The following is a 17105-nucleotide window of genomic DNA, read 5'->3' as shown; positions in this document are numbered from 1 at the left end:
GGCGTCGGGGCAGCAGGACGTCCTGCTGCCTCTTCCGCTGGTCGAGACGGCGCCGGTGGGGACAGGGGCGGGCCGCCGTCGGGCGGGACTGGGCGGGACGGGGACGGGCGCCGTGGCAAGAGTGGGGCAGGCATGGTTGGACGGGGACCGGTGTCGTGGTGCGCCGAACCGAAGTTGGAGTGCCGCCGGTGGGGAGCACCGCCAGTGGGGCTAGGATTACTCCGGTCAGAAGATTGCTCGATAGGAACTCGTGTCCTCTTTTTCGTTCGGCTCGTTGGAGGAAAAGAGAACGAAACGTTTTCACTTAGGGGTGACAAAAATGGGTAAATAATCTGAAGTTAGCAAAAAAAATTAACAAAAATTACCTCCAGAGTTACTTTGAGAATTGCAATTTTTGATTTTTAGAAGCAAAAGCATAAAATCACCCTAACCAAACGCACCCTTGGTCTCCTCTGCCATCCGTAGCGTCCCGCCGCAGTTCAACCATAGCATCGATTTGTATGGCGCTCGCTAGGGTTTCTTCCTCTTCCCGCCTCTCCGTTTCTTCCTTCACCACTTCCTCCATGCTCCATTCCTTCCTGCGGCCCTTCTCTACCTCCTCCTCTATCTCGGCTCCTCGCTTCTCTCACCCAAGAAGCTTCCCCACAGATGTCGGGTTGTCTCAGGATTCCTTTGCTTCTACTGCGAGGGAGGAGGGGGATGTAATAGAAGCCCCGAGGTCCACCTCCAGGCGGCCGTGGAAGCCCATGTGCTTGTACTACACCCAGGGAAAATGCACCATGGTGAGTTTGCTCTACACTTCTCCCCTCTTGTTGGCATCGCTGTATTCGTGTAGGACTGTAGGTAGTTCTAAATTGGTTACATCTTTACTATTACGCAAAATGCTGTTAAATACTAGTGGTAGTATTTTACTTCTGTAAATTTATCCTCCTAAAATGAGTGGCAAAATGATCAAATGAATTAGCAATAGCTGTGATTATTCTTAGAAAAACAGAATAATTCTGTTTGGTATTAGAGAAGCAAATTAGTGTACCTGCATTGTGAACTATGTTCGTTTCCTCTTGTTGTACACATGGGGAGAAAGTGGGTACATATGATGAATAACTGTTCCTGAAAGGACCCAAGAGACCTTTCATCTTTTAGAGGTGATCCGGACATTTCAAGTTTTCAACTCGATCATTTGACCATATCTTTTAGAGGAGCTGGAAGCTTTGGGGTTCCATAAAAAATGAAGAGATTGGATATGCATTCTCCTGGCCACCTCTTCTTCCGGAATTCTTTTGAACGCGCTGCACCAGGTCCTCCTTTCAGCTATGCTATAGTTCTTTGACAGGGCGGTCCTCTGCTCCCGCTTCTGTTCATTCTTGCTATCGATCCTCTGCAGGAATTCTTAAAAAGGCAGCTCAAGATGGGCTCATCAGACCGCTGTGCTCTTCTGCTAATGCTTTCCGGCTGTCTCTTTATGCTGACGGGTCTGCCATTTTTGCCAACCCGGACAGTGCTGAGCTGACTGCTAACAAGTGCATTCTTGAGACCTTCGGAAGAGCTAGTGGGCTGCATACCAACCTTGAAAAAAAACAATATCTACCATATAAAATGTGAGGATGTGGATATGGAGGATCTGCTTTCAGCTCTCCCTGCAAAGTTTGAATCTTTTGCTTGCAAATATCTTGGCTTTCTATTGCATATCAGGAAAACAATGTGTGGGTTTCAGCCTTTAATCGACAAAGTTGATGGATGCCTCAGAGGATGGAAAAGGGAAATCTAGGCAAACCACTCTTGTTAAATCCACCCTATCCTCCATTGCCACCTATCAGATGGCTGTTTTCAACTTGCCTAAATGGGTAGTTGCCTAAAAGTACTGCAGTTTATGTTTATTTATTGAAAACAGGCACTGCAGTAATAAGATTTGCACTTCTGCAGATGGATGATACTTTTCATCTTGAGAAATTCAATCATAATTTGATGATGGACCTACCAGTGAATGCTTCAGCTGCAGATAAAGTGAAACCTCAGAAACTGGATTATTTTTTGGTTCTTGATTTGGAGGGTAAGGTTGAAATTCTAGAATTCCCAGTTGTAATGATTGATGCCCATAGCATGGAGTTCGTCGATTCATTTCACAGGTACAACTTGTAAATTAGATATTATCAAAGTTACCTTGCCAATCTGTATGCTTATTTGAGTGATTACCAAACTCTTCTGACCATACGTGAGATATAACAGCTATGTGTTACAGTATAAAAATCATATTTATGCTGAATTCTCTTAACTGGTGCCTTCAAAGAGTACAAGTATGCACAAATGAGTACTTGGGAGGTTTAACTGGGCAAGTAACCAGAGTACGGGTATAACTGGGAAATTACTTGGGATAGCCAATATAGATGCTGCTGCTGCATCTCCTTTTTGAGGAGGTTGCTGCTGCTTCATCTATTTTATCTGCCCTAGTATAGTTAGGTTGTGCTCGAGAATAAAAAGGTATGGTTAGGTATTTGTTTTAAATCCATATATGAATGTACAGGGCTGATCACTGTATAATCACTCCAAGGTGAGGTGAGCGAGTGAGTAACAGTTACCTTGTATAACCTCCAACGCTGATTTCCCTAATTTCTAGTATTAATATTAAGACTGCAGTTTTTGTTAGGTTAAATCACATAAGCTTTGAATTGGTTTCCATGTTCAATCAGTCACCAGTAACTATTTTCAAGATCATAAAAACATTTAAGCATGAAGAATGACCTAACATGAAGACGAAATAGGAAGAAAGATGCTGCATTTACTTATTATTTTGGGGAATATCTTTTGTGTTATCCCTTTTCCTTCCACTTATATTATTATCTTCCATACTGGAGATACAAAAATGATTAAGCTGTGAAATCCTCATCCGCTTTGAAATGTAGGGCGTATTTTGACTATCTAATAAGGGAGTTTTGTCCATGAATTTCTTGTGCAGTACTTTTTTAATGGTTACAAAATCAGTCATGAGAAAGTGCTTTTGAAGAAGAATTGAATGATTAATTTACTGTGCCATAACTCGAATATTATTTCATAATGTTGATCAAAGCTTGACTTAGGGTTGTCAAAAGGCGCCTTAGACAAAGCAACGGAGAGAGTAACCGAATAATTAAATAAATTGAAGCAGAGTCCTGAATGCAAATTAAATTATTAGTGTGACAGTTATGTCAATCGAATTACATGTAAGCACAAGACTATCCATAAGATAAAGAAACTTGATGGAACATTACTGTAGGGAGTGTATATCCTGGATATATGTGGAGAAACATAACAAAACATTGCACTGATGGTTAGCAGCAATAATGCCTTCCTGGTTATACATGTATATAACCAGGAAATTCTTCCTGAATTTGCTATGTAGTCAAAATGAAACCAGTACTTGAATTCATCCAGTTCTTGTTTTACCTGTATCATATGACATCATACATACCATGCCAGTTTCTTTGTTGTATGCGCAGCAAGTTTTTAGTTACAGTTTTAAAATAAATAAGGAAATAAAATGCTGATACCATAACATATGCCCTTTGTACAGTTTAGTTTAGGCAGTCTTGTGTTTGTCTCTTGGCTTACACATACACATTGTTCCTAATAGTTAACACTCCCTCCGATCCATAGTAAGTGTTGCTGTTTTAGTACAACTTTATACTAAATCAACCACGCTTATTATGGATCGGAGGGAGTAGCTTTCTTATATCTTTTAACAAAAGTCGCGAGGAATTTCATAATTTGTTTGGATAATATTAGCAGCCATCGCTCTGTCCTCCTGTGTGTTTTCTGTAGGTTTGTACGACCAACTGCAATGAGTGAGCAACGAATAAGAGAATATATAGACGGGAAATATGGAAAGTTTGGAGTTGACCGGTATGTGCAGCATTATTTTACTCTATATTGCTGTATTTAGAACAATCTATTTTGTGATTTGAGATGTGAATTTACAGAAGTAATATAGCATTAACTTTAATCTGTTAGCACAGCAGTTCAATATTTCTGTGCAAACTTGGTTCACTTTCATAGAATTAGTCTGTCAATTGGCTAATCATAGCCACATGCTATGCAAATATCTGGTACTGGAGCTTGAACACAACGACATCATTTAGTGGAGGATGAATTGCATAACAGCACCATTTTCTGTTTTTTTATATTATTCCGATATTTATAACATTTAGTGACAAGTTAGCAACTTCTAGAATGCCAACACCACTTGAGATTCAAAAGAATCTCCTCTCCAAATATAAATTCTTGATTCCCTGATTTTATATGCATCTGATCTTCTTGAGAGATGTCTCCGTTCACCTAAGAATACCAGAGCAACTGTCACCTCTTTACATACATGTAATCCTCCAGATTTTTCGAAAGTGCTTTTACCCTGTAGAGTAGCTAGTAAAGCCAATAAAATCACACTACTTGCATCTTGATTTAGTATTTCCCCCACCTGGTGTTTTTACTGTAAGGGTAACATAATCCCACAGTGCAGCTCCAAGGTTGGTGGGCAGTTGACTTGATGTGTATGCACTGACACTGGATATTTTGCCTTATACATACTAACAACTTTATTCCTGTTGAATATTTTAGTGTATGGCATGATACTGCTATCCCTTTTGGAGAAGTACTTCAAGAGTTCGAAGACTGGATTGGAGGTCATGAATTGTGGAAACAAAAGCAAGGGGAATCACTCAACAGTGCAGCATTCATTACTTGGTAACTTCCTTTTTTTTTGCGAGAAATTGCTTGGTAACTTCCGGCTTGTAACATTATACTTTTTAAAAGAAAAATACCTTATTTGTAAGAGTTTTTGTTTTAACTCTGACCATTGACTTCCGCAACATAATACTTCATTGGGTAGTGTTAATTTACATGCCTTTTGTATGAGACAGTCTGGAGGGTAACATTCGCAGACTAGAACTTTAGGCAATGGTTTGAATATTAAAAACTGATACTCCCTCCGGAGTTAATTCAGGACGGAGGGAGTAGAAAAAGTTTAATGAAAATGACATATAGGAATTTCCTCACTGGAATTTCTTGAAGCTACCACACACTGTGAAAACATAAATTTTCTCTATTGGATTTGAAGACCAAGCCATATGTATAGAACAATTTTGGCTAGGAAGAGGGGAGTTTCTGCATCTGGATAACAAGCATGTGCTGGCCAAATGCAAAATGTGAACCCTGTCTGTCATACAGTTTTTGTTCATTTAAACTAGGCTGCGATGGTTAAATTTGTTTCTAGTGCTTAGATTGTATGATGTATTGGTTCTCATGTTTCTCTTAATATGCTAGTGGCAATTGGGATTTGAAGACTAAGGTCCCTGAGCAGTGCAAGGTTTCAAAATTGAAGTTGCCATCTTACTTTATGGAGTGGATCAATTTGAAGGACATCTACCTCAACTTCTATAACAGAAGAGTAAGCAAACTAAACCAGTGCATATCGCAATTGAGTTTTGATTGTTCATGAGGGGAGTTTATCTTTGAATTGAAAGCATGCACACCATAATTTTTCTGTTGCTTTTGTTTTGCTAGGCAACTGGAATGATGACAATGATGAGGGAGCTTCAAATCCCAACTGTTGGAAGCCACCATCTCGGGATAGATGATGCAAAAAACATTGCAAGAATTGTTCAGCGCATGCTTGCTGATGGTGCTATGATACAAATTACTGCAAAGAGACACTCAGCTACAAATGATGTGGAATTTCTTTTCAAGAACAGAATCAGGTGACTGAATATTGAGACATGGGAATTTTAACACATGCAGCTAGAAGATGAAAAGAACAGAAGATGCACTCCACCGAAAATGAACTATTGCATGGAGGCACTGGATGCTCTACCTTCTGGCGATGAAAACTAGCTCACATCAGTCTCAAATGGCACGACAACATGAAGTAAAATGGCGCTAGGCATCAGGCACCGATTGCGGGGAGAAGCAGGTCTTGAATAGCCTGTCAACGGAAGGACCCATCTGTTCTGTACGTTGCTACTGCAGTACAGTGCTTTCTCCTTTCCATTTTACATTTTTTCCCCGAAAAGTTTAGGTGTTAAAGAAACCTGACGTTTCCACTTAGCGGTCTCTTAATCTGATTAACCAATACAAAGATCGTTAAATCTCTCTTGCATATATCTATTGTTAATTAATTACAACTATCTTGGGAGTTTCCAGTGACATTCACATTCTCCAGCGTTGACGATACCCAGGTTGCAACAAATTAAATGTTGTTCTCGGCCAAATAAACCAAAGGCGCAAGCATGCATACATCATTATTCTCCAAAACACACAGTTTCTTACATTGGAAGAGAAAATCACCATTTCTGCACGACTTACGGCTCGAAAGCCTTATTCTTCTAACACAAAGATAATTAGTTGCAGACTGTCAAACGCAGCATACGCACATCTCCAAGGTCTCAAGCGTGAAGTTAGAACCAGCCAAAAAGGTCTGTGTTATTCCTAGTCGCTGGGCGATGACACCATGGGCGACGGCGGCGATGGCGACAACAAGGTGGATGAGGAAGTGGACATTGGCTCGTGGAGGACGGTGTTCGTGGAGACGGAGATGGCGTTGCCGTCCAGCTGCAGCATCACTGCCCCGAGGATCTCCGTCAGCAACTTCTTGAACTCGGCCTCATCCACCGGCTTCCCATCGTCCGCGTTTGCCATCTTGAACGCCTCATTGACCACCGCATCCACCTGCGAATACATTGTGCTAAACACCGTCAGCATTTCTTGCCCCCCAAATTAAGAACATGATAAACATCTTATTGCTGCATACTACCACAGATGGTTTCAATCTTAGCATCATCATGTCTGGCAACAATTCTCAGGTAAAGATTAGGCGATGAATGGTTTACATGGAAAGACTTGGAAGGGTTATTCTTATATTGTTTTACCTGATCAACGGCTCCATAGGGTGGTAGTTTTACGGAATCGGCCATCCTGTCGAGCGCGACGCGCAGGTACTTCTTCGATGTTCTGTCTTTGTGTTCTTTTGGTACATCTCTCCAGACAGAGTCCAAGAGCTGGAAATGTAGTGTTGTGTGTAGATGATCAGTCGCAACACTATATCATGCGTGAAAAGAACTGCTAAAATGGGGATCCGAATGTTATCATACCTTGTCGAACTCTTGTTTGCTTGACAGTAGCTTCCTAATTCCGGCCCCATCAAAGGTGTTCTCAGTATGAGCCACAATTATAGGGCGTTCTTGGAGTCGCCGAGCGATGATCCCCAAGTACTTCCTGAATTCTTGGAAGAAGACCTCTTGCGACACCGGTTGATCGAGCTCATCTGCTGGCAGTTCTTGCAATGCAGGCTCGATGATACTCTCCACAACCTATCACAAACACTCATGTACCTTTCGTTACATAACTGGATTAATTATGATGCAAAATTCCTTATAAAATCTTAGGGACTTGAAATACTACCAGAGAATCAGAAGGCGGTGGAATGCCGTGGTCGACCGTCAATTGTCGGAGGGCGGCTGACAAGGATTGTCGCACTGACGCGTTTCTGGACTCAATTTGTGAGAATATGGCGACTGCTTCTGGCTCGTATGTTGTGCTCTCGATGAACTCAGTCAGATCTTCCCCGTTCATCCTAAGGATCACGATGGGGTCCCTCTGGAGCCCAGCTGCCATGCCAAGGAGTATGTCGGACAGGACGTGCTGGAACTCCGACTTGCTCACCGAGTCTTTCTTCCCGTGAGTGAACTCGTTAAGAACCTGCATCGTGCATTCAGCAATATAAGGGACTGCCTACATCTCAGTCGACCGGCCATCTGCAGGTCTGATGCGTGCGACCGTGATATCCTGATCGTGTGCGTGCGTGCGTGACCGTGATATCCCGATGGGTTGTGACGTTGTGTGCGCGCGCTCGCGTTTTTTTTTGTCCGTCTTTATATTAGCATAAATTCGGTTCACACATATATATTTCTCATGTGTATTGCTATAAATTTAAAACAGTACTAAAATTTTGAAAATTTTGAAAAATTACTGATCCTGACGAAAAGCATGCTTGCACAACACAGCCAACACCACAGAGAAAATAAAAAGGGAACAAAAATAATAACAATCAAATTTTAAAAATTACAGGTAAGACATTGTGCGCAATTCTAAAAATACATGTGAAACTTTGTGCGCGATTCTAAAAATTTCAGGTGGAACTTTTAAAATTGCGGGGGTGAAATTTTTAAATTGCAGTGAATTTTTGGAATATGCAACTCGTCAAAAAGAAATTCGGGGGTGAGAAAATAAAATAAATGTAAGGATTATCCTATACTTCTATTTTACATTAGTGCATATATAAACTTGAAAAAAAAAGTCAAGAGAAATAAAAATTGCACGTGAAATTTTCGTGCTTGTAAAAATTGCAGTGGAATATTAGAATTATTATCTTGATCATAGAAAAGTAAAATCAAGGGAGGACAAAAAAATGAGCTGTGGAGAATCGATCCTCCGACCTACCATTTGGGCAGCAGTGCACACGACCACCAGATCAAAAGAATATATTAGAAATTCTAGGGAAAAGTGTCTATTATTCAATGCTTTTGCCTCCCCCCGCAGCACGAACCTTAGCAGATTGAGAAAAGCTTTTTCTCAGGCGACCGAGAACTAGCAAATCCGGCAATATAAACAGGAGAACAGTTATTTTTTCTGAATTATCGGGTTAGATCTGTAATTTAAAAATGTTTTCTTTTTCAGATCAATCAGGATGACAACTATTCTCGCAACTTTGAGAATGAAGAGGGAGTTGCTCCCTGAGGCGAAGTGGAGAAATTAATCAACAATGTTACAGAATTATGAAATGTTCTCAGCGTACGAATAGAAGTTTGGTTGCCATTTTGAGGAATCGCAAAGGAGTGACGGACAGCTAGCTAGAGCCATCTGGAAGACTGGAACCACGTGCTGCTTTGGATCATTCCAGAGAGATGAAGCGTGGCAGACTGGAAGACAGCAGCACGCTTGTGGAGATAATATCATGTCACGTATGCACACAAGACTTTGGTTCAATGGTTGCGCCAAATGCCTATGGTGCATTTGTGTGGAAAATCTTGAATACTAGCACTACTCAATGTTTCTTGGTCAGTTAACACTTTTTTCTAGCTTTTTCAATTGTGAAATAGTACTACTCCTACATCATAGTTCTTATTTATTTATTTTAAGTAATTCAATAGCTATTGGTTGCAACACACAGCTTTAGTTTTTCTTTTTCTTTTTGTGGGGAAGTAGAGTAACAATTTAGCATGCAAGTATATATCGAGCTAGGCCGTATGTCAAACCAAAAACTTGAAGAAAAAAAGCTACTGTATTTCTAAACACAGTTTAAAAAGAGAAAGCTTATGCCGTCTGAAAAAAATGATTATAATCTAAGGAACCAATTCCTATGATTAAAGAAAAATCACCCACACTTGAAGAGCAAAGAATACCTCCGAGTAGATATGGTCCGCCGTAGCCGACGACCCCCTGGCGGGCAACCCGATGGCTGCGCCGATGTCGGCGACGGCAGGCTGGAGCTCCCTGACCGAGAGCCGGCCGTCGCCGTCCCGGTCGAGGTGCCGGAACTTGCTCTCCACAAACTTGGCGAAGGCCTCCTTGTTCTCCACCAGCTCCCTGATCTCCGACCCGTCCACCACCTGCACGGCCTCACTCCTCTTACCCCTACCACCCGACCTCCTCGCCTGCTGCAGCTGGCCGCTCTCCATTGCGACCGATCGACCTCTTTTATACCACTGAGAACAAGAAGAAGGAGCTGCAAATTGGCAAATTGCAGCAATAGCGGCAGGTTCCTCGTGAGCACGACGTCGATCGATCGGCGGTTGGTTGCTCAGGAGTCAGGAAAGTGTCGAAATGAAAGTGATCACGAGCTGAAACTAGCAGCTTTTGTAGTGCCTTTCTTCTTCCGTTTTCCTGGTGCGTGTGTATTTGTGACGGTGGGAGATCAGATTGGCCCTGTAATTGCTGCTTGTATTTATAGGCATTAGGCCGATGGCATCTCACTGCTTCTGATTTGCAGCGAGATTTCTATGGCTACGTGTCATGCTAGTATTGTGCAACGTCATGGAGAGGAATGAGGTGCCTGGGGGTACGTGTGAGGCCGCGCGGCGTGCTGTGGCGCGTGCAACCCTTTTTTTTGTGTGTGTACTCGTGGTCGCTTACTGGCGCGGCTTTTCGATGGATCTTGCGTGATAGGCTTGAGGCGTCAAGTCAGGTGTAAGTCCATCGAAATGATTTTTTTCCAATGTTTAGTCAAACAATTGCGTAAAGCTTTAACCGCATCGGATCTCTTTGTTCAACACCTATGGCGTAATTCACATTTAACTAATTTTTAAGTACTCGATTTTATCTGTTTCAATAGGGTATATAACTATTGTTAACTATCCTTCACTCAAAAAAAAAACTTTTGTTAACTATCTGACTTTCCAAAGGTTGATCAAGTTTCTAATATGTTGTAATAAAATAAAACCCTTATATGGGCCAGGCCGTAAATCTTACGTGGCGACGACTAAGTCAACATTTCCCAAACACGAGTCAAGACGTCCACGTGGCACGGTCAATCCTACGTGGCAAATGAAAACAAGTCATCAAGTCAAGCCTCTCATGCCATGGTCAAAGGGTCAAATGAGACAGATTAGGGCGCAAGAAAGGTGTGAGGAGGGGGTCCTTAGTCCATGGTGAACCATGGACCAAGCCCCCCTTTTCTCACATGGTGGACACAAAAGTAATAGACCAAAAGAGTTACTTTTACCATTTTACCCCCACTTTTCTCTCTCCTTCAAGGGCAGCCATGATCTTTTGTCATGGTCCCCTAGGTTATAAATACTCCCCATGGGGGCATGTATCATTCACTCTCACTTGAATAAACTCAAGGGGAGAGCACTAGAGTGCTCCCTCTAAGGTTCGCTCTCGCGCGCCGCTCTCGACTGAAAGTCGATCGGCCTCGAGGAAGCCTTCTAGGAGACTCTAGTTTCGAGGCCCAGAGCTGGCTTTGGTTGGCTCGGGCTCGAAAGAGAAGGGGTTGGGTTAGAATTCCGAAGGTATTCTAACCTCGATACTTGGAAAAACGCGTTCGATCCAAGTACGAGGTGCCCCCGACGAACCTCTCGCTAAAAGGTGTCTTGGGAAGATCCGTTCGGCCCAACCCCTTGGCTAACAACCCCCTCAAAGCCTTTCCTAACATAGGATTCAGTCGCACCCGCAGAGTCGACCGAACATATTCAAAAAATATTAACATGTCAACTTGTCCAAGTGTACGACAACCTTCGCTATAAGACCGGCGTACACACCATACTTTTATACCCGTACTTGTGCCATCAAGCATTGGCACCCCTTATTCTAATTGTTGTCGAGAACAACAACAGTGGCGCCGACCGTGGGGAACCCTCGCCGCAATTAAAAATCTAATGGCCCCGACGAAGCCTACTTCATCGGGTCCCCAACTTGCCGCGAACTCTACACGGTTGCAAACGAAGAAAGCAAGTGCCTCGGGGGCTCCCGAGGAAGAAGGAACCCTCACCAATCCGGACGTCGCCGCAAGCATGGTCGCCATGACGGAAGTCGCGGTCGCCCCTCCGCTACCGGCCGTCCCGGAAGGAACCGACGTGCTCGAAACCGTCGTAGGCGGTCTCTCGACACTCACCAACGTAGTGGCAAGGATCGGCGAGCTGCCTACGATTGCCGCCCCCGCAAGGGATACGGAACTCAGCATGCCTTGCTCGATGGGCTTCGCGCCACCTTCCCTACAACCGGTAGTGACACTGCCCTCGGAACCTACAAGAGGAAACAATGTGGTGTCGGGAGGATCCGCGCTAGAAAACCAAGGAGTCCCGGCCTACGACCCCTCCAACCCGGGATTACCTCCACTGGCGCTCGCCGCAATCGCCCAAGGAGCGCCTTGGTATCATCCTTATTGGGGGCTTCCGCCGCAAGGCGCTTTCCAAGTCGCACACACTCAACATCAACCTTGCTTTGCGAGTGCCCCGCAAGTGCCCCTTGCTCCTCCCGTCAAGGTCGAACAAGGTGGCCACCAAGTACCACCTCAAGCTGCGCCTCGCGGGGAACGAGACCCCAGCGTGCATGGAAACGAGCAAGTGACGGAATCCAGAGCCCATGCTGGTGGCGAAAGGAATTCCCGCCGACGCTCCGACCCTCCAAGAAAACGCCGAGATCATTCTCCAAGCGACCCCTCAAGCGACGAAAGCGACGAGGGAGGACCTTGCTACCGAAGGAACCGAAAGAATCGGCCGACTTGCAACCCGCTCACGCTGGAGATCCAAGACGCGCCTTTTCCACCAAGGTTCAAGCCACCCACAATACGGCCGTACGACGGGGAGTCAAATCCTTTTCAATTCTTGGATGTGTACTCAACCGCCATACGGGCCGCCGGGGGAGGTCCCGTCGAGATGTGCAATCTCTTTCCGTTCGCGCTCACCGGAATGGCGCAAACTTGGTTTTATAACCTGCGGAAGAACTCCGTGCACTCGTAGGAACGCCTCCAAGAGGTCTTCATCGCCAACTTTCAAGGAAACTTCAAAGAGCCCGTGCAGGCTCACGAGCTATATGCCGTGAAACAAAAGCCGAGGGAATCCCTCCGAAGCTTCTTCCATCGCTTTGCGAAGGTACGAAGCCAAATCGCCAACCCGCCGTCGACCACCGTGATCGACGCTTGCATGCAAGGTCTTCTCCAAGGAGAAGTGAATCGGGCCCTAAGTCGTAACCCACCAAAAACGACCGAGGAGCTCTATCGAATCTTGCAAAAATACGCCCGAGGCGAAGATCGGGACATCGCCAAAAAGGACGCGCCGCTCCTGAAGGAGCTCCCTCGTCCGACAAACCCCCTGCACCTACTTTGTCTTCCAAGAAGAAGAGGAGGTGGGGGAAAAAGGCCCCCGGCGACCAAGCCCGGAAGATCTTCGCCGTCGAAAGACAAGCACCATCCCAAAAGACTTGGCAACCCAAGAAGCCACCTCGCCCCGCCGAGGGGGGAACTGGGAGATGCCTCATCCACAACTCGGCAAGCCACAGCACCGAAGACTGCAACACTCTCATTGCAACTCGCGAAGAGTTCAAGGCACGAATGCAAGCCCGGCGCAAGGATGAGAAGACAGCCGAGCCTCCACGCCCCGCCAACGTCCTTGTCGCTGACCCAGCACCCAAGGAGGATAACCTCCCTTTCCAGGAACCCGCACATCACGTCGGAGTTATACTCGGGGGCTCCGCCACGGGACGGGGATCAAAGTGACAACTCAAGGAGTATGCTCGCGAAGTCAATGTCGTGGGAACCTTCTCCCCGACACCAGCACCCAAGTGGGCGAGCGTGCCAATTGCTTTCACCGAAGAAGACGCCAAGGGGATACGCTTCCCACATGACGACGCCCTCTTTGTGACGACGATCGTCACCAATTGTGAGCTCAAGAAGATTCTTGTGGATGGCGGAAGCTCCGCTGACATCCTATATCTGAGCACATTAAAGAAGCCGATGGAGCCACAGAGGGGATACAAGAACGGCTCGCTTCAGCCATCCCTTTATCCCCTCACCGGTTTCGTGCCGGGAAAGTCCATTCAGCCGCTCGGACAAATTGAGCTCCTCACGACCTTCAGAAACGCCACAAATCATCGAACCGAGCCAACGGCGTGATAACGGTCCGCGACCAAGTGCGCCGAAAAGGGAGAATCATCCAAGAGTATTAACTTGCTTTCGAACGTGGGAGCATCCGAAACCAATGCCCAGGAGTGCTACATCCCCAAGCCTCTCCCCGAAGGAGAGCTCAAGGAAGTACGCGTCTCCCAAGATGACGCCACGCGCACGGTGAAGATTGGAGCCAACCTCCCGAGTAAACTCGAGGAAGAACTCGTCGACCAGCTTCGGAAGAATTATGACCTCTTCGCTTGGTCACCTTCGACATGGGAGGAGTCCCGCGCGACATTATGGAACATCGCCTCGCCATGAGACCCGACAAAGCTCCCCTGAAGCAAAAGCTTCGGAAGCTCTCCACCGAGCGAAGCGAAGTCATCAAACAAGAAATCGCTAAACTCTCCCATGCCGGGCTCATCCGAGAAGTTTGGCACCCCGAGTGGTTGGCTAATCTGGTCTTGGTAAAGAAAGCCAACGGCAAGTGGTGAATGTGTGTCGACTTCACCGACTTGAACAAGGCATGCCCCAAGGACGACTATCCGCTCCCTCGGATCGACCAACTGGTCGACTCCACGGCGGGATGCGAAAGGTTGAGCTTCTTGGACGCCTATTCAGGGTATCACCAAGTCCATATGGCCAAGGAAGACGAGGAAAAGACCAGCTTCATCACTCCTGTCGGCACCTTCTGCTATCGCAGAATGCCTTTTGGATTGAGGAACGCCGGCGCAACTTTTCAATGCCTCGTCAGCCTCATCCTCAAAGAACAATTGGGGAGAAACGCCGAAGTCTACGTTGACGACGCCGTCATCAAAAGTCAAGTTGCAAAGACCCATCCCCAGGACCTGCAGGAAAGCTTCGACAATCTCTGCAAGTACGGCGTAAAGCTCAATCTGGAGAAGTGCGCATTCGGAGTTCGAGGAGGAAAACTCCTAGGCTTCCTCGTCTCTTAATGAGGGATCGAGGCCAACCCGAAGAAAATCCGGGGCATCATGGAGATGGAACCTCCTCGCTCCGTCAAAAATGTGCAACGCCTAGCAAGAAGAATGCCGGCCTTGGGACGATTCGTTGCCCGGTCCACCGAGAAGGGTCTTCCTTTTTTCAAAGCCTCGACAACTTTGAGTGGACCGATGAAGCTCAAAGGGCCTTCGAAGAACTCAAGACCTATTTGTCGACCCCTCCGCTTCTCACAAGCCCAAAGCAAGGAGAGTCTTTGCTCTTGTACCTGGCCGCGACCCCGATCGCCGTAAGCGCCGCACTCGTGAAGGACGAAGACGGGTCACAACGCCCAGTATATTACGTGAGCGAAGCCTTGGGAGGAGCAAAGGATCGATACACCCAGATCGAGAAGATCGCATACGCCCTCCTCATGGCCTCTCAAAAACTCCGTCATTACTTCATGGGCCACACCATCATGGTGCCAACTATCTTCCCACTCAAGGAAGTCTTCGGCAATAAGGAAGCCACCGAAAGAATCGCCAAATGGGCAACGGGATTGGCCCCTTTCTCGCTAGAACTCATGGCGAGAACGGCATAAAATCCCAAGTCCTGGCTGACTTTGTGGCCGAGTGGCATGCTCCACTAGCCCCGTCCGAAGAAATCGCATCCAAAATCGAGCCCCCCGAACCACATTGGATAATGAGGTTCGATGGCTCCAAGCGCCTCAACGGCGCCAGGGCCGGAGTCATACTCATCAGCCCCGAAGGCAAAATCTTGGAGTACGCCGCCCATCTTGACTTCAACGCCACCAACAATATGGCGGAATATGAGGCGCTACTTCTGGGGCTTCGACTGGCCAAGGCCATGGGAGTCCGACGCCTTCTCATCCAAGGAGACTCCCAACTGGTGATAAACCAAATGGACAAGTCATATCAATGCCTTGATGAAAGGATGAAGAAATATACCAAAGAAGTTCGCAAAATGGAACGGTATTTCCTGGGCATGGAGGCGCGACGCATTCCACGATGAGAAAATCACCTGGCCGACAGGTTAGCCCGAACGGCTGGTTCCAAAGAGCCACTGCCACCCGGTGCATTCTTTGCAGTAATTCGCGCTCCATCCATAAAAGAAGAAGCCGACGCCCTTGACGAAGCTTCAAAGACCAGCATGGTCATCGACGCTCCACCCTCTTGGATGACACCGATTATCCTCGCCTTGAAAAGGCGAGGTGGACGAAGAAGCAGAAGGCCCAAGCGCCAAAACTCTGCTCGCAAAAGTCAAGATGTACGTCCTCCTCGACGGCATCCTATACAAGAAGGGAGCGGCCGCATTGCTTAAGTGCATAACTCCTGACCTGGGAGCCGAGCTCCTCCTGGAAATCCATTCGGGAATATGCGGCCACCATCTTGCGCTAAGAGCCACCGCGGCAAAAGCCTTACGTCAGGGATTCTATTGGCCCACCATGGTACAAGACGCAATCACCATATTGCGGAAATGCGAAGCTTGCCAAAAAATGGCTAAGTCAATCCATGCGCCCGTGACTTTCCTGAAGAATATCCCAATAACATGGCCATTTGCACGCTGGGGAATGGACCTTCTCGGGCCCTTCCCCGCATGCAACGGGGGCTACAAATACCTCGTGGAGACGATTCATTACTTCTCCAAATGGATAGAAGCAGCGCCGCTCGGCAAGATCACGTCATAGGCCGTTCAAATTTTTTTCTGGAAAAACATCATATGCCGATACGGCGTCCTGCGAGAGCTAACCGTGGACAATGGCAAGCAGTTCGACTATGCGGAATTCATCAAATTCTGCGAATGCCTTGAGATCAAGCCGCACTTCGCATCCCTAGCTTACCCCAAATGCAACGGCGCATGCGAAAGGGCGAATGGACTAATCCTCCAAGGATTCCGCCGAAGGGTAGAGCACACGGTTAGCAAAGTAAGGGGAGCATGGGGAGATGAACTCGCTAGCGTGGTTTGGGGCATACGCACCTCCGTAAGCCGTTCCACGGGCCGAACACCATTCTCTTTGGTGTATGGAGCCGAAGCAGTTCTCCCCGCCGAGGTCGAGTTCCGCTCACCTCAGGTCGGAAGGCTCCAAGAAGCCACCCCAATTGCCTTCATCGAAAATGAAGAGCATCGCAAGACGGCCGTCGATCTTGTGGAAGAAGCTCGTGACAAAGCTCTCATGAGGCACGCTGTCTACGAGCAAAGCGCCGCACGCTTCTACAACACAAGAGTGCGGGAACGAGCCTTCTCCCAACGAGATCTCGTGCTGAAAAAGAATGTAGACCCAAAACTCCAGCGCAAACTTGACCCTAAATGGGAAGGACCATACCGCATCGCCGCAGTATTGAGAAATGGTGCATACCACCTCGAGAATATGAAAGGTAAAAACCTTGTCCATGCCTGGAACGGTGACAAGCTCCGGCGTTTCTACGCCTAAGGAGGACCTTCAAGGGCAATCCTTGCCGCTCCCGAAAGAAGACTATCAGCGCCCAACCGGCCTTTTCCCTACGAAACGTCGAGGGATCGT

The 17105-nt window shown here is 46.7% G+C and overlaps 2 protein-coding genes across 3 annotated transcripts; one reads left to right on the top strand and one right to left on the bottom strand.

Moving 5' to 3' along the window:
* Positions 1-469: 469 nt before the first annotated feature.
* Positions 470-6504, top strand: LOC100840031 (uncharacterized exonuclease domain-containing protein At3g15140). Of its 2 annotated transcripts, XR_731481.3 has the most exons (7): positions 470-782; positions 1924-2126; positions 3796-3876; positions 4588-4713; positions 5293-5416; positions 5533-5977; positions 6376-6504. XR_731481.3 is itself a non-coding variant. In XM_003573765.4 (6 exons), the coding sequence occupies exons 1-6, from the start codon at positions 501-503 to the stop codon at positions 5728-5730; spliced, it is 1014 nt and encodes a 337-aa protein (XP_003573813.1). In that variant the 5' UTR covers positions 470-500; the 3' UTR covers positions 5731-6126. The 2 variants fall into 2 exon arrangements, 1 of the variants encoding a protein (XP_003573813.1); XM_003573765.4 differs by lacking the exon at positions 6376-6504 and having other exon boundaries at positions 5533-6126.
* LOC100839725 (uncharacterized) lies at positions 6454-9701 on the bottom strand. Its single transcript, NM_001317863.1, has 5 exons — positions 9426-9701; positions 7426-7722; positions 7116-7334; positions 6894-7022; positions 6454-6693 (listed from the first exon to the last, which is right to left on the bottom strand). Exons 1-5 carry the CDS (start codon positions 9699-9701, stop codon positions 6454-6456), a joined length of 1161 nt encoding a protein of 386 aa, NP_001304792.1.
* Between the last annotated feature and the right edge of the window lie 7404 nt (positions 9702-17105).

The sequence above is a fragment of the Brachypodium distachyon genome, chromosome 3, assembly GCF_000005505.3.
Source record: "Brachypodium distachyon strain Bd21 chromosome 3, Brachypodium_distachyon_v3.0, whole genome shotgun sequence".
In the NCBI taxonomy this organism is placed as follows: domain Eukaryota; kingdom Viridiplantae; phylum Streptophyta; class Magnoliopsida; order Poales; family Poaceae; genus Brachypodium; species Brachypodium distachyon.
The sequence above is the reverse complement of the archived record's forward strand: the minus strand, read 5'-3'. Positions and strand labels throughout refer to the sequence as shown.

Coding starts and splice junctions, on each gene's coding strand:
- LOC100840031 (XM_003573765.4), top strand. CDS start 501: ATGGCGCTCGCTAGGGTTTCTTCCTCTTCCCGCCTCTCCGTTTCTTCC. Junction 4,714..5,292: donor AGTGCAGCATTCATTACTTG/GTAACTTCCTTT, acceptor TTAATATGCTAG/TGGCAATTGGGATTTGAAGA. Junction 5,417..5,532: donor TCAACTTCTATAACAGAAGA/GTAAGCAAACTA, acceptor TTGTTTTGCTAG/GCAACTGGAATGATGACAAT.
- LOC100839725 (NM_001317863.1), bottom strand. CDS start 9,701: ATGGAGAGCGGCCAGCTGCAGCAGGCGAGGAGGTCGGGTGGTAGGGGT. Junction 7,335..7,425: donor CACCGCCTTCTGATTCTCTG/GTAGTATTTCAA, acceptor TGTTTGTGATAG/GTTGTGGAGAGTATCATCGA. Junction 7,023..7,115: donor GCAAACAAGAGTTCGACAAG/GTATGATAACAT, acceptor CTACATTTCCAG/CTCTTGGACTCTGTCTGGAG.